The following is a 24712-nucleotide window of genomic DNA, read 5'->3' on the forward strand; positions in this document are numbered from 1 at the left end:
TTGTATCAGGATCTATTTGAACTTTTTAGCAAGGGAATGACTGATTATTGGTCCCCCCCCCCCCCCGCAACATCACTGGGACCCTAAAGTCCCCTTCCATAAACATCTATTGCAGCTGCTTATCAGTCAGTGTCCTACAGGCCCCTCTATAGCTCCTCCCCCCCAGCAGTTGCACCAAGTTTAACCCTTTGTGCTAAATAAATGTACCTCCCTGCTAGTTGTTTATTTAAGTCGGGCACAGAAGAGACATGACTAAATATATGTTACTACTGACTTTCCATGTGCCTCTTAAACGGCCTGATATCCTGCATTCTATGCTCTGTATATGATAGAAACCATTACTCACCCAGTGGGCGGAGCTGCTGGGGCTCCTCCTCCTCCTTTATCCCTTCCCTGTAAAGGGCCTTGTTTCCTTTTATATACTCCCACTCCTCCAAGGAAAAATAGATGGAAACATCCTCACACCTTATGGCAACCTGGCACACACAATGTTACAGTCATCCCCCAGCCAGAGAAAGGGATTATCATACACTGTTACTAAACAATAAGGGGGGATTGGGGGGCCGCACCCACCTCTCCAGTCAGCAGCTGGATGATGTTGGAGATGAGTTCCAGGATCTTCTTGTCATTTTCCTTCTGTATGACGGAGCCAGGGGCATGCAGGGCCCCCAAACCCACAGTTGGGCTCTTCTTCTTAGGGATGACGTAGCCCTATGTATTGAGAGGGAGAGAGAATGATGAGTGTGTAACGCAGCAGAGAGACCCCCTTTGTACAGACAGACAGTCTCTTCTCACTGTGCCACTCACAGTGCCCCCCTCACCTCTCCAGTCAGCAGATAGATAATCTCCAGTGTGAGATTCAGGATTCTCTCCTTCCGCTCCTCATTTTTATCCTTCTTCCCCATCACTGGGTCACTCGCTTCCTCCCACATTCCCATTGGCTCCTTGTGGGAGGGAGGGGCCTGGAAGTGGAATTAAGCACTTACACATTTCTATAGGGGATTATTCCCAGCAATATCCCCCAAAACAATTCCAAGCAGGGAATAGAATAACTAGTCTAGCCATGGGCTGAACTACCAATCCCACAATCCCCTGTTAAACTTCCCTCTAATGATGCAATGTCTGCCAATCAACACTTTCCCTTTCCTGCCAAGAATGGGCCCCTCAGTGCTTCCCCTCAGGCTGCAGGGGGGCCTTGGTACCAAATGGGAGAGGAATTCACTTATGGTGGGTGGGTTGGGCTTGGAGCTGCCACAGAAACTGCACTGACTCAGTAGCAAAGTGTCCCTGGGAATCAGCTCATGTGTTGGGAACAACAAGGTAACACTGCTCCTTTAGTGCCACCATTAGTGCAGCCCCGCTCCCTTACTCACCTCTTTCCCACACTGCTCTGCTGCCTGTAGCTGTGAGGGAGGGAACTGAGGAGCTGGGACACTCACTCATTGGCTGGGAGGGGAATGTGGGCGGGACAGAGAGCAGCAGAGAAGAATGATTGGATCAGTGAGCACAAGGGCGGGAGAACAAGTTAGGGACAGAGGGAAAACTCACAGACTGCAGAGTTAGGGACAGAGGGAAAACTCACAGACTGCAGAGTTAGGGACAGAGGGAAAACTCACAGACTGCAGAGTTAGGGACAGAGGGAAAACTCACAGACTGCAGAGTTAGGGACAGAGGGAAAACTCACAGACTGCAGAGTTAGGGACAGAGGGAAAACTCACAGACTGCAGAGTTAGGGACAGAGGGAAAACTCACAGATTGTTTTGTAGGTGTAAAAACAAATGAGCTTTTCATGATTTGAATTCATTCAGGGTTGCCAAGTTAATGGTTTTTCTTCCAAATTGGGCTGCTAGTGTAAATCTCAGGCAGGTTTTTAAAGTATAAGTCCACCAATGTATAGTTTTTAGAGCTCTTAACCCTTTTAGAAAAAAACTGTTTATGGTTTTTTTTTTTTCAGGAGAACCTGAGCTTTCCAAATCTGCTGAGTTTTTGTGTATTTCCACTTCTGGGACAAAATTTAGAGCTCAAGATAAAAATAAAATTAAAATTTTCATTTTTAATGATATAGGGAAGTGCTGTCCAACTTCTACGGTGCCGAGAGCCGGAATTTCTCTAGCAAACATGGTGGAGGGCCGCTAATGGAAGCCAGTTTTGACCACTCCCCTTTTTGAAACCACACCCACTTCAAACCATTCCTATTTTATCACAATGGTGGTAGCACAGCAAAATCCCAAATGCTTGGTCCTTACTGTGGGGATATCAACCATCATTCATATGTGAAATAATTATGTCATATTAAGATATACCCTTAAATTCCATATGCCTTCTCCTCCCCTGTGGATAGCACAGCAACCCCCAGCATATAATTACACACCTTAGGGACCATTTAAACCCCTGCCAGGTTTACCTCCCACAAGCAGCATAGGGCAAGCAGAGTATGGCACACACAGACAGGGTAGGGCAGGCAGAGTATGGCACACACAAGCAGCACTCTGCCTGTCCTATGCTGTCTGTGTGTGCCATACTCTGCCTGCCCTACCCTGTCTGTGTGTGCCATACTCTGCCTGCCCTATGCTGTCTGTGTGTGCCATACTCTGCCTGTCCTATGCTGTCTGTGTGTGCCATACTCTGCCTGCCCTACCCTGCCTGTGTGTGCCATACTCTGCCTGCCCTATGCTGTCTGTGTGTGCCATACTCTGCCTGTCCTATGCTGTCTGTGTGTGCCATACTCTGCCTGCCCTACCCTGTCTGTGTGTGCCATACTCTGCCTGCCCTATGCTGGCTGTATGTGCCATACTCTGCCTGCCCTACCCTGTCTGTGTGTGCCATACTCTGCCTGCCCTATGCTGGCTGTATGTGCCATACTCTGCCTGCCCTACCCTGTCTGTGTGTGCCATACTCTGCCTGCCCTACCCTGTCTGTGTGTGCCATACTCTGCCTGCCCTATGCTGCCTGTGTGTGCCATACTCTGCCTACCCTATGCTGGCTGTATGTGCCATACTCTGCCTGTCCTACCCTTCCTGTGTGTGCCATACTCTGCCTGTCCTACCCTGTCTGTGTGTGCCATACTCTGCCTACCCTATGCTGGCTGTGTGTGCCATACTCTGCCTGTCCTACCCTGTCTGTGTGTGCCATACTCTGCCTACCCTATGCTGCCTGTGTGTGCCATACTCTACCTGCCCTATGCTGTCTGTGTGTGCCATACTCTGCCTACAGTACCTATGTCTGAGGTGTGAAGAAGTGAACAATGGGGGTGATTACAGCCTGAGCCTGAGGTGTGAACACTGCAGGGGGTGAACAATGCAGAGATTAAAAGGTGTGAACAACACAGGGGATTACATGTTTAAACAATACAGAGGGATTACAGCCTGAATCTGAGGTGAGAACCATGCAGGGGAGCAGTTAATCTCAGTACTGATATCATTTAATGCTTACTCAAAGGTAAATCATCAAAGCAGCCAGACAGGTGGGGGGCCACACAGAGGGGGGTCGTGGGCCGCCAGTTGGACAGCACTGAACCAGAAACATATTTTATTTTCTGGACACAAATCCAACCTGCCAGCCTCGTGTCTCCCGAACGTGCCGATACCTGATATGTATAGTTTTATGGAGATTTCTGGCTTCTATAGATCACAAACTCCCAGCAGTAAGTTACTAGATTTCCAAGCATTACAGCAGAATACGGCATACTATTGGCTCCAAAGCCAGAAATCCCGGCACATTCGCTTTACCCCCAGGAAACCATATATTTTGGAAGGACACATTCTGCCGAATCCGAAATGGGTAACTGTGTCTTCCAACTCCTAATCCAAACAGCAATGCTTTCCTGAATTTGGCAGTTTCCATAAAAAGTTATGAAAATACTAAAAAATTGCCCTAAAGCTTCCACTTTCCAGCATCATATCTCCCACATAACATTAGGTACCGAGATGAAAGCCGAGGGGCCACGGAACAGTTTGGTGCCCATTGTGCATAGGGGCACTGGTGTATAAGTCAGCGCATACATATTTCATGGCATATCAGTCAGGACCCCAAAAAACCACATATTTTCCAAAAGTGCACATTCAGAAGAGACTGAGTGCAGGGAATACAAAAGAAACACCATAAGGGCTGTGTGGGTAATAGGCTGGATGAAATCAGTCCTGGGGGATTATTAATTGATACACAATGGGTGATGGGAATGAAATCAGTCTGGGGGTTTATTAATTGATACACAATGGGTGATGGGAATGAAATCAGTCTGGGGGTTTATTAATTGATACACAATGGGTGATGGGAATGAAATCAGTCTGGGGGATTATTAATTGATACACAATGGGTGATGGGAATGAAATCAGTCTGGGGGTTTATTAATTGATACACAATGGGTGATGGGAATGAAATCAGTCTGGGGGTTTATTAATTGATACACAATGGGTGATGGGAATGAAATCAGTCTGGGGGTTTATTAATTGATACACAATGGGTGATGGGAATGAAATCAGTCTGGGGGATTATTAATTGATACACAATGGGTGATGGGAATGAAATCAGTCTGGGGGATTATTAATTGATACACAATGGGTGATGGGAATGAAATCAGTCTGGGGGATTATTAATTGATACACAATGGGTGATGGGAATGAAATCAGTCTGGGGGTTTATTAATTGATACACAATGGGTGATGGGAATGAAATCAGTCTGGGGGTTTATTAATTGATACACAATGGGTGATGGGAATGAAATCAGTCTGGGGGTTTATTAATTGATACACAATGGGTGATGGGAATGAAATCAGTCTGGGGGATTATTAATTGATACACAATGGGTGATGGGAATGAAATCAGTCTGGGGGTTTATTAATTGATACACAATGGGTGATGGGAATGAAATCAGTCTGGGGGTTTATTAATTGATACACAATGGGTGATGGGAATGAAATCAGTCTGGGGGTTTATTAATTGATACACAATGGGTGATGGGAATGAAATCAGTCTGGGGGATTATTAATTGATACACAATGGGTGATGGGAATGAAATCAGTCTGGGGGATTATTAATTGATACACAATGGGTGATGGGAATGAAATCAGTCTGGGGGTTTATTAATTGATACACAATGGGTGATGGGAATGAAATCAGTCTGGGGGTTTATTAATTGATACACAATGGGTGATGGGAATGAAATCAGTCTGGGGGATTATTAATTGATACACAATGGGTGATGGGAATGAAATCAGTCTGGGGGTTTATTAATTGATACACAATGGGTGATGGGAATGAAATCAGTCTGGGGGATTATTAATTGATACACAATGGGTGATGGGAATGAAATCAGTCTGGGGGGATTATTAATTGATACACAATGGGTGATGGGAATGAAATCAGTCTGGGGGATTATTAATTGATACACAATGGGTGATGGGAATGAAATCAGTCTGGGGGTTTATTAATTGATACACAATGGGTGATGGGAATGAAATCAGTCTGGGGGATTATTAATTGATACACAATGGGTGATGGGAATGAAATCAGTTCGGGGATTGTCATGATGACACCACTCTCAGATGCACATGACACCGGGACAGGGAGACAAGGGGTTACACTCACCTTACACACAGGTTAGACTAACATCAGACACCCCCAAACACACCACCGCCCCAAATAACTATTCGCTGCCACCATCTATCATTAACAGGCAATAGAAACCTAATGGGAAAATCTCCCTGCTCTCTGCAACAGGTACTATTCCTAATATACAAATTTATCACTCACTCTCTCTGAATGTAGTTATAGTTCTAACTCAACAAGCACTCTAGCAGCCAAAGGGTTAATTTACAGACAAACACACTCTCCTGCTAGCAGTCAACTAGTTAATTAGCAGTTACACAGACATTCCCTATATACAGAGACAAGCAGTTAGTACAGTTGGGCCCAAGCGCTCATACAAGCTACGTGAGTTTTAGAGTCAAAGGAAATAACTGATTACATTTTATATTTAATATTACAAGAGTAACCAGCACGGACCTGACAGTTTGTGCTTGGGTTATAGAGAATGCTAAACCGAGGCTCTGAAATCTTCTCTAGAAATACTAATAGAACTGGTTACATATCACTTCTCCAGCTCTTTCTGTTTCTTATTTAGGATGAATAAGGAATCCAAATCTATTGCAAGGGGCAGGTTTGGGGTACGGGATTAGATACAGGTTTGGGGTACGGGATTAGATGCAGGTTTGGGGTACGGGATTAGATGCAGGTTTGGGGTACGGGATTAGATGCAGGTTTGGGGTACGGGATTAGATGCAGGTTTGGGGTACGGGATTAGATGCAGGTTTGGGAGTACGGGATTAGATGCAGGTTTGGGGTACGGGATTAGATGCAGGTTTGGGGTACGGGATTAGATGCAGGTTTGGGGTACGGGATTAGATGCAGGTTTGGGGTACGGGATTAGATGCAGGTTTGGGGTACGGGATTAGATGCAGGTTTGGGGTACGGGATTAGATGCAGGTTTGGGGTACGGGATTAGATGCAGGTTTGGGGTACGGGATTAGATGCAGGTTTGGGGTACGGGATTAGATACAGGTTTGGGGTACGGGATTAGATACAGGTTTGGGGTACGGGATTAGATGCAGGTTTGGGGTACGGGATTAGATACAGGTTTGGGGTACGGGATTAGATGCAGGTTTGGGGTACGGGATTAGATGCAGGTTTGGGGTACGGGATTAGATGCAGGTTTGGGGTACGGGATTAGATGCAGGTTTGGGGTACGGGATTAGATGCAATACAGAATGAGCCGATCAGGAGATATTTTCTTTTTTTTTTTTAACAATTCTTTTATTGAGCATTGCAAAGCATTACAACGTATCATGTTACATGTTATGATTGCCTGTTGAAGTATTGAGTTACATACAGATCGATGAAATACAGAGAAGCATAGTAGTTGCATTGCATATGTCATTTTTACATTGAAAATAAAATTGTAACTAAATTAACTGTTAACTGTGATGGTGTCTTATTCATTTCCCTTATTGTGTGTTGTCGTTGTTTTGGGGGAGTTGCGATACACTATATTTGTTTGGTTTTGTCCTATGCATACATCGTTAAGGGGGTTTAGTTCACTGTTGGGTCTAGGTCTAACCAGGGTTCCCACACTTTACAGAATTTGTCTGGGCATCCTCTTCTCATGTAAGTGAGTTTATACAATGGAATGGCCTTTTCTATTAATTGTTCCCAGTAATGTATAGAGGGTGCTCCGCTGGATTTCCAGTGGATTGCAATTGTTTTTTTTGCATACATACATAATATTGATAGCAATGTTCTTTGCCCCCTACTTGGTGATATTTCCTCCATTTGATTAAGCAGTGTAATTCTGGGATCCATTGGTAGTGTTATGTCTGTTTTTTCTTTTATCAATCGTATTACCTTTCCCCAGAAGATTTTGATTTTGGGGCAATCCCAGGTCATATGTATGAAGTTTGCGGGAGCGTGCTGGCATCTCGGGCAGTTCTGGGGTATGGTGGAATTCATATTGTGTAACCGCTGGGGGGTAAGGTAGGTTCTGTGTAGGTAGTTTAATTGGGTCATTTTATCTTTGCTGCTAATGACCCCCTCGAAGGCAGAGTCTAGTATGTCCTCCCATTGTTCTGTTGTAATCTGAGGAATATCATGTTGCCATTTTGTGTACAGTTTAGCCAGGGTTGTACTTCCTACTTGTAGTAATTGTGCGTAGAAGTTTGACAGGGGTTTTGTTAAGGTTTCCATGTGAGTTCTTATTTCTGTTGGTCTCGGGGTTGTTCAGTAGATATTTTCAGTCGCCAGTCGGAGATATTCACCCGCTTACTGTATAAGCTGTACTTAGTCTGTGCAGAGAATTAAAGCCTTAAACAGAGGGAAATGTTTCTGCCCACAAACTCCATTCTTCCCCGGGCCGGGCCTTTGTGCCCCAGGCAGGATTCTTTCCCACTCCCATCGCTCCCCCACTTCCCTACCCAGTACCCAATACACTAAGTTCTTGCAGCATCGGGGTTTTTCCTCCAGGCGTTTGGGTCTCTTTAGTTCCATGTAGCAGTGACTGATACACAGGATCTGGTATTGGTGCTGGTGTTGGATGGATCTGTAGCTCTTGGTCTTCTTTTTTGTAGAAAACCCACATTTAACCACAAACTCTAACTCTGGGCACAATATCCCCCCGACCTGATCTAGTCAGGATATTAATGGGTGTATATATCCCTGCAAATATGCAGCCAAAGCATCAATATTCTGAGTATATGTGTTCTTTATAAGCCCCCCCGTGTCTGTACATTTAGCGCCCAACCCCCCCTATAGACTATATGCTAAATATGAGCCCTTGTTCAGCTTCCCTAGACAGATATGCACATCAGCACCAATAGATTTGCACTCTCTCGGGGACACTCTCTGGATTTTTGTTTTTTACATTGAAAAGCAAAAACATGTATACAGAAAGATACTGAATAAAACAAAACACTGAATAATAATAATAAGGTGAATGTTACTTAATGAAAAGTCCTGAAACTCTGTAAATGACGCCCTGTTTGTATGTTAATGAGTTCTTTTCATTACATTTCCATCTTCCCACTTAAGACTCCTGCACTGATTTAGACACTAAACATCACAACAGCTCATACATTTGTTTAATCCCATTGACCTATTATATTTGTGGGAGAACATTAGCTATAGAAGAAGCCGGAAGAATATATTTTGACATCAAACAGTCTCCAGCCCATTGCACTACTGCATCCTGTCAATAAACGTCTGTGGTGTCACCACCCAACGCCTCTCCCTCTGTGTCATGCAGATTCCTTCCACTTGGAACCTTTAGGGCTCATCCATCAATGTTCTACTGTCATTAAAAAAGGTTGAAAAGCTCAAGTTCATTCCCTGCTTAAGTGTGAGATGAGAAAAAAACTAAGTTAAATAGACACATTTATCCATCTGCTTGAAGATCTTTTCCTGAAAGATATAACTGAGAGAAAAATATGAATTCATATATTCTACATAAAATGACATTGTCTCAAGATAAAAGAAAGGAAAGTGTATTTGAACATGTAAGTGGTGTGTATGGGTTTAGAATTCCATGAAAGTGCCCCCCCCCCATGGTCTGTAACCCCAGAATGTGTAAGAGGGACTTCATTTGGAAAGTTCTGCCTCCAGTACACAAACTCTCAGCCCTGATATTCTTACCAACCCTTTTAGGGTGACAGATCCCCAGGCCCCAGCCCTAGGGCCCCACACTGCCTCCCAGGGCTTCTCTACAGACTCTTGGCTCACAAATCCCCCGCGCTTCTTCTGGTCACTTGTCACCGCACCAAAATGGAGTATAGACTTCTCTCATATATCTATATGTAGCATATTATTATAAATGTACTGGAGATGCCAATATTTACCGCAGGTAAAAGGAAACAATCACGGTTCTTTTCCAGAGATGAAGCGATTTTATTCAGATTATCCGGCCCAGAGACAGGAAATAATAAAGAATTCTTCCAAATGTGCCCACAGGATCTGTTCTATAGGGATCAGTCTTCCCAGGACTTCTCCCTGACCCAACATCTAATCTGTGTGTGTGTGTGTCAGTGTGTCTATCTATGAGTATAAGGGCTTCTCCCTGACCCAACATCTAATCTGTGTGTGTGTGTGTCAGTGTGTCTATCTATGTGTATAAGGGCTTCTCCCTGACCCAACATCTAATCTGTGTGTGTGTGTGTCAGTGTGTCTATCTATGTGTATAAGGGCTTCTCCCTGACCCAACATCTAATCTGTGTGTGTGTGTCAGTGTGTCTATCTATGTGTATAAGGGCTTCTCCCTGACCCAACATCTAATCTGTGTGTGTGTGTGTGTGTGTCAGTGTGTCTATCTATGAGTATAAGGGCTTCTCCCTGACCCAACATCTAATCTGTGTGTGTGTGTGTCAGTGTGTCTATCTATGAGTATAAGGGCTTCTCCCTGACCCAACATCTAATCTGTGTGTGTGTGTGTCAGTGTGTCTATCTATGTGTATAAGGGCTTCTCCCTGACCCAACATCTAATCTGTGTGTGTGTGTGTCAGTGTGTCTATCTATGTGTATAAGGGCTTCTCCCTGACCCAACATCTAATCTGTGTGTGTGTGTGTCAGTGTGTCTATCTATGTGTATAAGGGCTTCTCCCTGACCCAACATCTAATCTGTGTGTGTGTGTGTCAGTGTGTCTATCTATGAGTATAAGGGCTTCTCCCTGACCCAACATCTAATCTGTGTGTGTGTGTGTGTCAGTGTGTCTATCTATGTGTATAAGGGCTTCTCCCTGACCCAACATCTAATCTGTGTGTGTGTGTCAGTGTGTCTATCTATGTGTATAAGGGCTTCTCCCTGACCCAACATCTAATCTGTGTGTGTGTGTCAGTGTGTCTATCTATGTGTATAAGGACTTCTCCCTGACCCAACATCTAATCTGTGTGTGTGTGTGTGTCAGTGTGTCTATCTATGTGTATAAGGGCTTCTCCCTGACCCAACATCTAATCTGTGTGTGTGTGTCAGTGTGTCTATCTATGTGTATAAGGACTTCTCCCTGACCCAACATCTAATCTGTGTGTGTGTGTGTCAGTGTGTCTATCTATGTGTATAAGGGCTTCTCCCTGACCCAACATCTAATCTGTGTGTGTGTGTGTCAGTGTGTCTATCTATGAGTATAAGGGCTTCTCCCTGACCCAACATCTAATCTGTGTGTGTGTGTGTGTGTCAGTGTGTCTATCTATGTGTATAAGGGCTTCTCCCTGACCCAACATCTAATCTGTGTGTGTGTGTGTCAGTGTGTCTATCTATGAGTATAAGGGCTTCTCCCTGACCCAACATCTAATCTGTGTGTGTGTGTGTGTGTCAGTGTGTCTATCTATGTGTATAAGGGCTTCTCCCTGACCCAACATCTAATCTGTGTGTGTGTGTGTCAGTGTGTCTATCTATGTGTATAAGGGCTTCTCCCTGACCCAACATCTAATCTGTGTGTGTGTGTCAGTGTGTCTATCTATGAGTATAAGGGCTTCTCCCTGACCCAACATCTAATCTGTGTGTGTGTGTGTGTGTCAGTGTGTCTATCTATGTGTATAAGGGCTTCTCCCTGACCCAACATCTAATCTGTGTGTGTGTGTGTCAGTGTGTCTATCTATGAGTATAAGGGCTTCTCCCTGACCCAACATCTAATCTGTGTGTGTGTGTGTGTGTCAGTGTGTCTATCTATGTGTATAAGGGCTTCTCCCTGACCCAACATCTAATCTGTGTGTGTGTGTGTCAGTGTGTCTATCTATGTGTATAAGGGCTTCTCCCTGACCCAACATCTAATCTGTGTGTGTGTGTGTGTGTCAGTGTGTCTATCTATGAGTATAAGGGCTTCTCCCTGACCCAACATCTAATCTGTGTGTGTGTGTGTGTGTCAGTGTGTCTATCTATGTGTATAAGGGCTTCTCCCTGACCCAACATCTAATCTGTGTGTGTGTGTGTGTGTCAGTGTGTCTATCTATGTGTATAAGGGCTTCTCCCTGACCCAACATCTAATCTGTGTGTGTGTGTCAGTGTGTCTATCTATGTGTATAAGGGCTTCTCCCTGACCCAACATCTAATCTGTGTGTGTGTGTGTGTGTCTATCTATGTGTATAAGGGCTTCTCCCTGACCCAACATCTAATCTGTGTGTGTGTGTGTGTGTCAGTGTGTCTATCTATGAGTATAAGGGCTTCTCCCTGACCCAACATCTAATCTGTGTGTGTGTGTCAGTGTGTCTATCTATGTGTATAAGGGCTTCTCCCTGACCCAACATCTAATCTGTGTGTGTGTGTGTCAGTGTGTCTATCTATGTGTATAAGGGCTTCTCCCTGACCCAACATCTAATCTGTGTGTGTGTGTGTCAGTGTGTCTATCTATGAGTATAAGGGCTTCTCCCTGACCCAACATCTAATCTGTGTGTGTGTGTGTCAGTGTGTCTATCTATGAGTATAAGGGCTTTTCCCTGACCCAACATCTAATCTGTGTGTGTGTGTGTCAGTGTGTCTATCTATGTGTATAAGGGCTTCTCCCTGACCCAACATCTAATCTGTGTGTGTGTGTGTCAGTGTGTCTATGTGTATAAGGGCTTCTCCCTGACCCAACATCTAATCTGTGTGTGTGTGTCAGTGTGTCTATCTATGTGTATAAGGACTTCTCCCTGACCCAACATCTAATCTGTGTGTGTGTGTGTCAGTGTGTCTATCTATGTGTATAAGGGCTTCTCCCTGACCCAACATCTAATCTGTGTGTGTGTGTGTCAGTGTGTCTATCTATGTGTATAAGGGCTTCTCCCTGACCCAACATCTAATCTGTGTGTGTGTGTGTCAGTGTGTCTATCTATGAGTATAAGGGCTTCTCCCTGACCCAACATCTAATCTGTGTGTGTGTGTGTCAGTGTGTCTATGAGTATAAGGGTTGCACAAGTTATAGTTGGTATATTACAAGGTAACCACCACAAAGGCACTTCACAGCATTCCCAACTTAAAGGAAAAGTAACACTAAAAATTAGTAAAGTAAAAAATTTATTCTACCCCATCCCAATAATTGCCCTATCCTGCACACCATTTACTATTTTGAATGCTTTATCAGAAAATACCTGTTAAAACTTGGCTTCCGGTCATTTTAAAAAAGGCGATACGGCGATGCAGGGGAAGCATCCACTATGCGGCGATTGATTGGTCATTCCTAGCCTTCCTTCTGTATAGGGAGGAGTCAGGCTAGGAACGATCAATCGATCTTAGTAGGGGCTCCTTTTTGTCCCATCAGGAAACCCTATAAAAGCCCCACTCTCTCCAGGAACAGGTTAGAAGTGACTGTCTATGCGCACTTCTCCATATATGTGTTATCAATAAACGTTTTCTCTTACAGCAACATCAACGTCTCTATGATCAAAGGGCTCCGTTACATCCCCCCCACAGTATCACGGGGCCACATTTTCCCTTTCTGCTCTATGGCTCCCGTGGTACAATGTTCTACTACTGGGTAATTATAAACAATATATATTCATTGTCTTATTAACAACCGCGAAAACAAATATAAATTGCACCAATAAATCGGACTGACACAAAGGCTTTTCACAAAACTGATTTAATGTAAAGAGACCCTTTATAGGATAATGGTGTAACCCCCTTTCCTTTCATCTCAACAAATGCCCCATTGGAAATGACATTGGGTTAATAATGACAAGATGATGTTATAGGCTTTATATTTACCCAGTAAGAGCATATGTACCCGGCAAGTCATTCCCAGCTGGGTATATCCCCATTATGTTACCTACTGTGTGAGCATTAGGGAACAGCATCTGCCCAAGTGATACCCTGGGGGGCTCGTACCCCTTGGAATATGTCCCTTCTTGTTCAATAAAACCCAGAATATTATCTGTTGGGGGGAGGGGGAGATATATCCCAGAGGGCTCCTCAGTTCCCAATGCAGAGCCAGTGCCGGGGGAAGGTACTTATGGTGCATTCTGCTTTGGTGCCCCCCCAGTCTCAGAATTGCCCAGTGCCCATCAGGAGTCTTTAGGATTCTCTTAAGGAAATATTTTATGGGGCACAAATGTGTTCCTCTCTGTAAATACTGAAACATATATTAAGATGGAATCTGCTTGAAAGAGAATGTTTGCCTGATGCTCCCTTTGTATAACGAGTTTACGGTTTTCCTCATTGTGAAAGTATTTTTAGACAACTGTTCCATGCAAATCATTTTCCTCATTCAGAACAAGAAAATGGCTTCTCCCCTGTGTGAGTCCTTTGATGACGATCTAGATTAGATTTTCTTAAAAAACATTTCCCACATTCAGAACAAGAAAATGGTTTCTCCCCTGTGTGGGTTTTATAATGAATTTTAAGGTGGGATTGCTGTGAAAAACATTTCCCACATTCAGAACATAAAAATGGTTTCTCCCCTGTGTGAGTCCTTTGATGACGATCAAGCTCAGATTTTCTTGAAAAACATTTCCCACATTCGGAACAAGAAAATGGTTTCTCCCCTGTGTGGGTTTTATAATGAATTTTAAGTTGGGATTGCCGTGAAAAACATTTCCCACATTCAGAACAAGAAAATGGTTTCTCCCCTGTGTGGGTTCTATTATGAATTTTCAGAGTAGATTGATTTGAAAAACATTTCCCACATTCAGAACATGAAAATGGTTTCTCCCCTTTGTGAGTCATTTGATGACTATGTAGATGAGGTTTTCTTAAAAAACATTTCCCACATTCTACACAAGAAAATGGTTTCTCCCCTGTGTGGGTTCTATAATGAATTTTAAGACGGGATTGCTCTGAAAAACATTTCCCACATTCAGAACATGAAAATGGTTTCTCCCCTGTGTGAGTCCTTTGATGACAATCACGATAAAATTTTCTTGAGAAACATTTTCCACATTCAGAACAAGGAAAAAGTTTCTCTCTTTTGTGGGTTCTCTGGTGTTTATGAAAATCTCTTTTATTACTAAAATGTATCTGACACTCATTGCAGCTGTATTTTCTACGTAATTTATTTTTTGTTATATGAGATTTATGTGGAGATTGGTGGGAATTTTCATCATGATTATTACCCGTCATTTGTAAGGTATTCTGGCTTCTCCCCATGATAGGAGTATTTGTTCCCTGTATCTGTTCTGTAAGGGGATTAATGCTGCAATCTGATTGGGTTTCCTCTTCACATGAAGCCTCTTCCTCTTTAATCCCATTGGCCGGTGGGGGCTGTTCCGCTGGAGAAACATCAGGGTTTGTGAGATTCCCATCATTATTACAACATAAAGTTGCTTCCGTATGTGCTGTAACATCGCTCCCATCTTTATACTCACAGGCTGCTAAAGGGAAGGATAGAGATCAGAGATATATCTGAGGGAAATAACTTGTATTTTGTCATTATTTGTTTTAGGGAAATCATTTCATGAAAGATTCGGCCGAATACTGAATCCTAATAAAATACGGAAGGTTCAAAGAGAACGGGGGGTTTTCAACTTCCGTGTTTATGTGACAAAAAGTCACGTGATTTAAGGACTGGGATTGGGTTCCGCCAGGAGCATGGATTGGGCCGAATCCGAATCCTGCTGAAAAGGCCAATCCTGGCCGAATCCCAAACCCAATCCTGGATTCAGTGAGTCCCTAATTATTCTGCCAATAAGCAAATAGAGTTACAGGACAAGCGCTACAGTCATTAAAGGGTTTGACTAACGACTGTGAAATATAACAGAGAAACTAACGGTAACATTTACATAACTGCCAAATCAAGCAATAAGGGGCAGGTAGGGGGGAGGGGTTAAACTTAGGGCAAACTCCACTGCCCCCCAATGAAGTGACTGACTTATTAGCACATTAATTAATGGAACTATTTATATGAACTGATTATTATAGAGTAACGGCAGCTGTTTGTATCAGGATCTATTTGAACTTTTTAGCAAGGGAATGACTGATTATTGGTCCCCCCCCCCCCCCGCAACATCACTGGGACCCTAAAGTCCCCTTCCATAAACATCTATTGCAGCTGCTTATCAGTCAGTGTCCTACAGGCCCCTCTATAGCTCCTACCCCCAGCAGTTGCACCAAGTTTAACCCTTTGTGCTAAATAAATGTACCTCCCTGCTAGTTGTTTATTTAAGTCGTGCACAGAAGAGACATGACTAAATATATGTTACTACTGACTTTCCATGTGCCTCTTAAACGGCCTGATATCCTGCATTCTATGCTCTGTATATGATAGAAACCATTACTCACCCAGTGGGCGGAGCTGCTGGGGCTCCTCCTCCTCCTCCTTTATCCCTTCCCTGTAAAGGGCCTTGTTTCCTTTTATATACTCCCACTCCTCCAAGGAAAAATAGATGGAAACATCCTCACACCTTATGGCAACCTGGCACACACAATGTTACAGTCATCCCCCAGCCAGAGAAAGGGATTATCATACACTGTTACTAAACAATAAGGGGGGATTGGGGGGCCGCACCCACCTCTCCAGTCAGCAGCTGGATGATGTTGGAGATGAGTTCCAGGATCTTCTTGTCATTTTCCTTCTGTATGACGGAGCCAGGGGCATGCAGGGCCCCCAAACCCACAGTTGGGCTCTTCTTCTTAGGGATGACGTAGCCCTATGTATTGAGAGGGAGAGAGAATGATGAGTGTGTAACGCAGCAGAGAGACCCCCTTTGTACAGACAGACAGTCTCTTCTCACTGTGCCACTCACAGTGCCCCCCTCACCTCTCCAGTCAGCAGATAGATAATCTCCAGTGTGAGATTCAGGATTCTCTCCTTCCGCTCCTCATTTTTATCCTTCTTCCCCATCACTGGGTCACTCGCTTCCTCCCACATTCCCATTGGCTCCTTGTGGGAGGGAGGGGCCTGGAAGTGGAATTAAGCACTTACACATTTCTATAGGGGATTATTCCCAGCAATATCCCCCAAAAGTCCACCAAAAAATCATTTAAATGTAAATAAACCCAATAGGGCTGTTCTGCCCCCAATAAGGGGTAATTATATCTTAGTTGGGATCAAGTACAGGTACTGTTTTATTATTACAGAGAAAAGGGAATCATTTAACCATTAAATAAACCCAATAGGGCTGTTCTGCCCCAATAAGGGGTAATTATATCTTAGTTGGGATCAAGTACAGGTACTGTTTTATTATTACAGAGAAAAGGGAATCATTTAACCATTAAATAAACCCAATAGGGCTGTTCTGCCCCCAATAAGGGGTAATTATATCTTAGTTGGGATTAAGTACAGGTACTGTTTTATTATTACAGAGAAAAGGGAATCATTTAACCATGAAATAAACCCAATAGGGCTGTTCTGCCCCAATAAGGGGTAATTATATCTTAGTTGGGATCAAGTACAGGTACTGTTTTATTATTACAGAGAAAAGGGAATCATTTAACCATGAAATAAACCCAATAGGGCTGTTCTGCCCCCAATAAGGGGTAATTATACCTTAGTTGGGATCAAGTACAGGTACTGTTTTATTATTACAGAGAAAAAAATTAATAATATTTAAAAATTAGAATTATTTGTTTATAATGAGCTCTATGGGAGATGGTGTTCCCATAATTCGGTGCTTTCTGGATAATGAGTTTCCAGATAATGGATCCCATACCTGTATTAGCGCCAATATATTCCCCAGTGCTGTACAATAAATGGGCAAATACATTAAACATGCAGATTTACAAATAAAAACAACAATTATTATTTGCATTTTTGGAATAATGGAGATTTTGGTTCAGCGGCTCTCCAGTTTTGAATTGAAAACAAAAAATAAAAAAGCCAGAATGAGAAGTTGCTAAGAATCGGCCATTCTATAACATAATAACATTTAACCAGAAGGGGAACTGGCCTCTTAGGAATCAAAGTATTCAGCCTGGCAGGTTGTGGCACCAAGGCAGGGAATAGAATAACTTGTCTAGCCATGGGCTGAACTACCAATCCCACAATCCCCTGTTACCTTAACCCTTTAAGTGCCAGCCAAATTTGTCATTTCAGTCCCCCCCAGTGCCAGACGTTTTTTAGGCATTTTGTACTCCTTCACTTTAACAATGTTTTTTGGTAGGAAAACCTCCATGAAACTAGGGAAATTATATATTGTTTTTTTCGTCACTAATTAGGCTCCGACATACACACTGAATTTTATAACTTTTCTGGAATTATGATGTGTATTTTGGCTGAAATATGTAAAAAAAAAAAAATATGAAAAATTCCTGTATATTTTGAGTTTTTTTTCCATAGAAAAGTTGATTTTACACACTTTTTGTTATTGTTTGTAAAAGCCCTGATACTCCCAAGTCCAACGATACAAAATATGTGGTGGGAACCCCCTGTTCCTGTCCAGAAGGAACCCCCAAACTAACGCAGTACTTAGTACAATATCCCACCAGGAGAAAGTGGAAAAGCGCTTGTAACAGTTGGTGCAGAATAACTTACATGTAAATCTAAATACCCCCCCATGTTTGGTGCCTTTAGGAACTACAGACCTTCAGGTTTCTAGGCGCAATGTAGTTTTCACTCAAAAGCCAAAAACTTTTTGTCAGGGCATCGCGAAATTTGGAGTTTTTTTTTGCATTTTTGTTTTTTTTTCTAAAACGCAAGATCAAATGTGGATTTGGCAAAAAAAAAAAATCTCATAAAAATTTTCGAACCAAGGCAAATTTGAAAGACAAACTTCTCCCGAATAAAATGATACCCCATATGTATGGGTGCACATAAAGAGGCGACCAACAAACACCCCAAAGCAGGGGCAATGCATAAGGGAAATTACATCTTAAAATATGGGTGCTGCGCTCTATGTGCACTACCTGCAGTTTTTCAATGTTAACCCCCTACCTGTGAAATAACCCCCACAAACTATATATTTCCGAAAAGTGCACACCTTCAGCTATTCAGAGACACCATTCTTCTCTTTCTACATGGAAAATTGTGGCCGCAGTCACTTGCATTATTCAGCGCTTTGGTCAGAAATCAAGGAAAAACCAGATACAAACCTAGATTTCTCCACAAAATCTCCATGGCAACTACCAAAAACTTACTAAACATCAATCTGCAAGTTCCCCTGAATAAAACGATAACACATATGTATGGGTGCACATAAAGATGCAGCCACCAAACACCCCAAAACAGGGGCAATGCATAATAATGGGGCTGCAATTTATTTGCACATCTCAAAGTTTTTCAGACAAAATTGCCCCTTACCTGTGAAAAAAACCCTATAAACTATATATTGATTAAAAATACACAACTTCAGCTGCGCTTCAGTCTGAAAAAAGTTATAAAGTTAATTTTTTCCCCAAAATCTCAATGGCAACTATCAAAAACTTGCTCAATATCATTTAGCAAGTTCCCCTGAATAAAATTATACCCCATATGTGTGGTTGCACATAAATACACGGCCGCCAAACACCCAAAAATGCATAATATTGGGGCTTCACTCCATGCACCCCTTGCAGTGTTTTACTTTAATCCCCCCACCTGTACAGTAACCCCCCCTAAAAACTATACTCTTCCTGAAAGCCAACACCTTCAGCTATTAAGGGATGCCAATGTTGCTTTTCTTCATGAAGAACAGCTCTCTGGATCTGTAAAGTCATGGGTACTATTAGCCCAAATTAACCCCTAAATGGTACTTTACTCACCCATTTCTGTTTAGCGGAGCATCTTTGATTTCAGTTCCATCTCTCCTGGGGTGTTATGATACCAGTGTTTTGCTTCTTCCTGCGCTACTTTAGAAATGACAAAATCTGCACCCCATTTATAAGGATATTTGCCAAAAAGAATCCAAAGTAATTTGGCCCATAAATGATGCAAGTGTCCTTAGAAGTTGCACTAAAGGTTAGGAATTTAGGTGCCAACAATAAAGCTTGGGGCATTAGCATCAGAGATAACATTATATACACCATCACGTGCCGTGCAGCAGCCACCAGTGGCACACCAGCATTATACAAAATATTCATATTTAGAGCCACTGCAACCGAAGCAGAATATAGATATTCAATTTGTACTGCAAACACAAAAAACCATAATGTTTCTGCCATCCTGCGCTCAAGAACCTCTGTCGTGCAAAAAACAACTTATGGCCGACACTTACAGTAATGAAATGCTGCCCAGTGATACAAAACTACGCACAGGTACCCGCGCTGACAGACAGGCTTGTGAGGTGCCAGTAAAAGGACTCGTGGCATCAGCTTCAGAGATACAAACATCTCATGGATTCATCACACACCACAAGTTCTATCACGCGCCCTGTCAGTCACCCAGCACCTCAGTTTGCTATACCAACAGCACCCTACCCATAACCAGAGAAACACTGCAACTAGCCTGAATAACCATAGCTCAAACACAAACGGCCAAATGCCCAAGAACAAGTCTAAATAACCACAGACAACCTGTGCAAAAATAAAAAAAAAATCACACACCATAAATAAAATTAAAAAAAAGAACTTTTGCCAATTATATGACACACATTGTCAAACTTTTAAGTACACATATCTATAACCCAGTTATAAGTAAAGTACGGACCTGCCAGAATAATAGATAAACTCAATAAATTAAAAAAGAAAACAGCGTCACTTTGCCAGCACAGCTAACTTGGGAGTCCTGCACCTTGTGCATAAAAACCTAGAACATGCCAAGTCCACTATTCAAATATACTAAATCCTTATACCTCCAACAAACCCACAGAGCCCCAACCTACCTATAAAACCCAAAATTCAAGTCCTCTCATAGTGTAACACAGTATGGTACACTTCAAAACATGGGTGGAAACACAAAGCAGGCTTCTTAGGACACTTGGGACAATAATACCGGACCTCTCGCCTAACGCCCTTGGAACGGCAAACCTTACATTTTCTCTGGGTATATCTTTTATTAAGTGTTGGTGGAATATTTGCAATAAAATGCTTACCCACCATTCGGGCAACATGGTCGTTACCCGGCATGTCCGGAACCTTCTCTACCCCACCAAACAACAAGGCAGGGAGCAACTGCAGCAAATAATTGTAATAAGACAATCTGGGGCCTGGTACTGCCGCCTTGTAAACGACATAAGAATTATAAAGGGCCATTTGGATCATATAAATTGCTGCTTTTTTGTACCAGGCCCTGGTTTTTCGGGTGGCGTCATAATAATTTTGGATTTGGTCGGTTTTATCAACACCCCCCGTATGCTTACTATATTCTTTACTACACAGGGGCTTTGTTTTTGAGGGCCTACCGCCACTTCTGTGTTGGATAATTAAGGTCTCATCGTGGATAGTAGTAAGCATAAGAACAACTTTGGTGTCTGAATATTTTATGGCCAAGAGCTCATTGCTTCTTAGAGCTTGTACTTCTCCGCGCTTCAGTTTCTTATCCAGCAATTCCCTGGGCAGTCCTTTGCGTTTATGGTTGACTGTGCCACAGGCTGGGGTGTCCAAAGTATGTAGGGCTCTAAATAAAGGGATGCTTGTATAAAAGTTATCCATGTATAAGTGGTAACCTTGGCCCAGCAGCGGAGTTATGAGCTCCCAAACAATTTTACCACTGGCAGTCAATTCAGTGGGACAACCGGGGGGGTCCAAATGAGTGTCCTTTCCCTCATACAGCATGAAATAACTAGTGTAGCCCGTGCTGCTTTCACAGAGTTTGTAAAATTTCATCCCATAGCGAGAACGCTTACTAGGGATAAATTGGCGAAATCTTAGGCGCCCTTTGATGACACCGATATTTTGGGAGGGGGTGTAAACCTCTATGAAGCGCTGACACAGGCTATTTATAAGGGGCCTCAATTTATAAAGCCTGTCATAACCGGGCTCATTGGGGGCAACAGCCGCTGCGTTGTCGTTAAAGTGGAGAAACCGCAATAAAATTTGATAACGGTTTCTTGGCATAACGGCTGAAAAAAGAGGGATGGAAAGGACGGTAGCGGTATCCCAGTAGGAAGCTATAGAGTTACGTTCTACGAGTCCCATTGCCAATGTAAGAGCCAGGAATCTTTTTATTTCATTTACATTTGTGGGATACCATGCCTGGGCTCTTGAATAACCTCGTAATGGGTTGCTGGCAAGATACTGCTCAGCATACAAATTTGTGTAACGGACCATGTCCTGTAGGATGGCCTTTGTAATATAGAGATTAAAAAAATCTATCATTTCAAAATGAGTGGTGTCCACATTGAGGCCAGGGACTGCAGTGAAAGGGGGAATTTCAGGGACATAATTACAGGGAGGCCCCCACGCAGGCGCTCCAACTGCTGCATCAGTGCTACCCTCACCCTCTTCTACATCCATGGGTACATGTGGGGCACTACCCCCAGCAGTAAGTGTGCCACGACTACCCGCCTCTGTACGAATAGTGTAACTATCCTCAATGTCTGATTCCTCAGTAGAGCAGTCAGATGGCACATACTCAGACCCAGAATCGCTAAATTCCTCTGAGCCGGAGTCCATGCAATACCTAGCAGCTTCCAACCGTTTGGCCATTGTGCCAGAAATATACTGCAAATCTAGCAATCAGCAGGCAAAGCCAAAACAAGCAAGACAACACTTGTAATGGGAGAAGCTAGAAAAAAAAACTCACTGTAACCGTTTGATAAACTCAAGCCGGCAAGAGATGAGCAGGAGTTAACCCTTGGCAATAGGAACTACCAGAACCATCTGAACTCAGCCGAACACCTCTGGATCTTTCTAGAACTGAAATCAAATGAAGTTGAAATGGAATAAAACCACTAAAAGCAATGAAAGAACAATAACTGCAATGAAATCAGTGGCCAGAGCCCTGAATCCACCAACGTCACTGCAAATTCAGCCCCCAATAGCAATAGAAAAGTTAAAATGCAATAAAATAATTAAAAAACAGAAATTAATTATGAAAACTCCAACAAAACCACAAAAATGCAACCAAATAAATCAAATAATTATAGAACAAGATCAGAAATAAAGTTTTAGTAAAAAAAAGACTGCCAGTGTACAAGTGTGTGTGTGTGTGTATGTAAGTGTGTATGTGTGCAAAAGTGTAATAATGAGAAAGATAGAAGAAAAAATGGGAAAAAAATGAAAAAAATTAGACAATTTAGATAGAAATATGGAAAATAAACAGTGGTACAAAGTTGAAGTTCAGCTCACACAAGGCAGGCAGGCGATCAGGGGCGACCAATCCGGCAGGAAGGCAGCGAGACCACAGCAGGGGGGCCCCAGCAGTCACACGTGCGCAGCAGGAATGGAGGAGGCGACGTAGGGGGGGCGCTATTTAAAGGGACAGCAGTGTCATTGGCTGGGGGACCCAATCGGTAAGTCTGACTGTCTTTGCTCGTTGCCTAGGGGGATGTGAGGGGTTAACAAGCGATGCAATGCTTTAAAAACAAGCACAGCGCGTGTAAACCCGAAAGTACTGCAGGACGTAGATTGTATATCCCGTGGCACTTAGGTCCTTTGGTACCCAGGGTGTAGAATCCACGTCCCGTGGCACTTAGAGGGTTAAACTTACCTCTAACAAGGTAACACTGCTCCTTTAGTGCCACCATTAGTGCAGCCCCGCTCCCTTACTCACCTCTTTCCCACACTGCTCTGCTGCCTGTAGCTGTGAGGGAGGGAACTGAGGAGCTGGGACACTCACTCATTGGCTGGGAGGGGAATGTGGGCGGGACAGAGAGCGGCGGAGAAGAATGATTGGATCAGTGAGCACAAGGGCGGGACACAGAGTTAGGGACAGAGGGAAAACTCACAGACTGCAGAGTTAGGGACAGAGGGAAAACTCACAGACTGCAGAGTTAGGGACAGAGGGAAAACTCACAGACTGCAGAGTTAGGGACAGAGGGAAAACTCACAGACTGCAGAGTTAGGGACAGAGGGAAAACTCACAGACTGCAGAGTTAGGGACAGAGGGAAAACTCACAGACTGCAGAGTTAGGGACAGAGGGAAAACTCACAGACTGCAGAGTTAGGGACAGAGGGAAAACTCACAGACTGCAGAGTTAGGGACAGAGGGAAAACTCACAGATTGTTTGGTAAATGTAAAAACAAATGAGCTTTTCAAGCCAAGTTAATGGTTTTTCTCCCAAATTGGGCTGCTAGTGTAAAGCTCAGGCAGGTTTTCAAAGTATAAGTCCATCAATGTATAGTTTGTAGAGCCCTTAACCCTTTTAGAGAAAAACTGTTTATCTTTTCTTTCAGGAGAACCTGAACTTTCCAAACCTGCTGAGTTTTTGTGTATTTCCACTTCTGGGACAAAATTTAGAGCTCAAAATTAAAAAATTAAAATTTTCATTTTTAATGATATAGGGATTTATACCAGAAACATATTTTATTTTCTGGACACAAATCCAACCTGCCAGCCTCGTGTCTCCCGAACGTGCCGATACCTGATATGTATAGTTTTATGGAGATTTCTGGCTTCTATAGATCACAAACTCCCAGCAGTAAGTTACTAGATTTCCAAGCATTACAGCAGAATACGGCATACTATTGGCTCCAAAGCCAGAAATCCCGGCACATTCGCTTTACCCCCAGGAAACCATATATTTTGGAAGGACACATTCTGCTGAATCCGACATGGGTAACTGTGTTTCCAACTCCTAATCCAAACAGCAATGCTTTCCTGAATTTGGCAGTTTCCATAAAAAGTTATGAAAATACTAAAAAATTGCCCTAAAGCTTCCACTTTCCAGTATCATATCTCCCACATAACATTAGGTACCGAGATGAAAGCCGAGGGGCCACGGAACAGTTTGGTGCCCATTGTGCATAGGGGCACTGGTGTATAAGTCAGTGCATACATATTTCATGGCATATCAGTCAAGACCCCCCAAAAAAGTGCAGGGAATACAAAAGAAACCCCATAAGGGCTGTGTGAGTAATAGGCTGGATGAAATCAGGCTGGGGGTTTATTAACTGATACACAATGGGTGATGGGAATGAAATCAGTCTGGGGGTTTATTAATTGATACACAATGGGTGATGGGAATGAAATCAGTCTGGGGGTTTATTAATTGATACACAATGGGTGATGGGAATGAAATCAGTCTGGGGGTTTATTAATTGATACACAATGGGTGATGGGAATGAAATCAGTCTGGGGGTTTGTTAATTGAAAAACAAAGGGCAGTGGAGCCAGTTAGGGGATTTGTCTGGAAACAACGGACATTTGCCATTTTGCAATTTTTTACCATATAGGCTGTAAATTCAATGGAGGTTACTAGACTGACAAATGTTTACTGATGGGATGTTCTATCTCATGTTCATATTTTGAGAAAA

General features: G+C 43.0%; 2 protein-coding genes across 2 annotated transcripts in view; both read right to left on the bottom strand.

Moving 5' to 3' along the window:
• h2ac14 (H2A clustered histone 14) overlaps window positions 1–24712 on the bottom strand; it is a 1193713-nt gene that overhangs the window by 1016197 nt on the left and 152804 nt on the right.
• On the bottom strand, window positions 13375–22940 carry LOC108648775 (oocyte zinc finger protein XlCOF7.1-like). The gene is made up of 5 exons (XM_031893048.1): window positions 22586–22940; window positions 16203–16343; window positions 15955–16092; window positions 15725–15857; window positions 13375–14817 (listed from the first exon to the last, which is right to left on the bottom strand). The coding sequence occupies exons 2-5, from the start codon at window positions 16317–16319 to the stop codon at window positions 13712–13714; spliced, it is 1494 nt and encodes a 497-aa protein (XP_031748908.1). The 5' UTR covers window positions 16320–16343; window positions 22586–22940; the 3' UTR covers window positions 13375–13711.

The sequence above is a fragment of the Xenopus tropicalis genome, chromosome 9 (assembly GCF_000004195.4).
Source record: "Xenopus tropicalis strain Nigerian chromosome 9, UCB_Xtro_10.0, whole genome shotgun sequence".
NCBI classification, from domain to species: Eukaryota; Metazoa; Chordata; class Amphibia; order Anura; family Pipidae; genus Xenopus; species Xenopus tropicalis.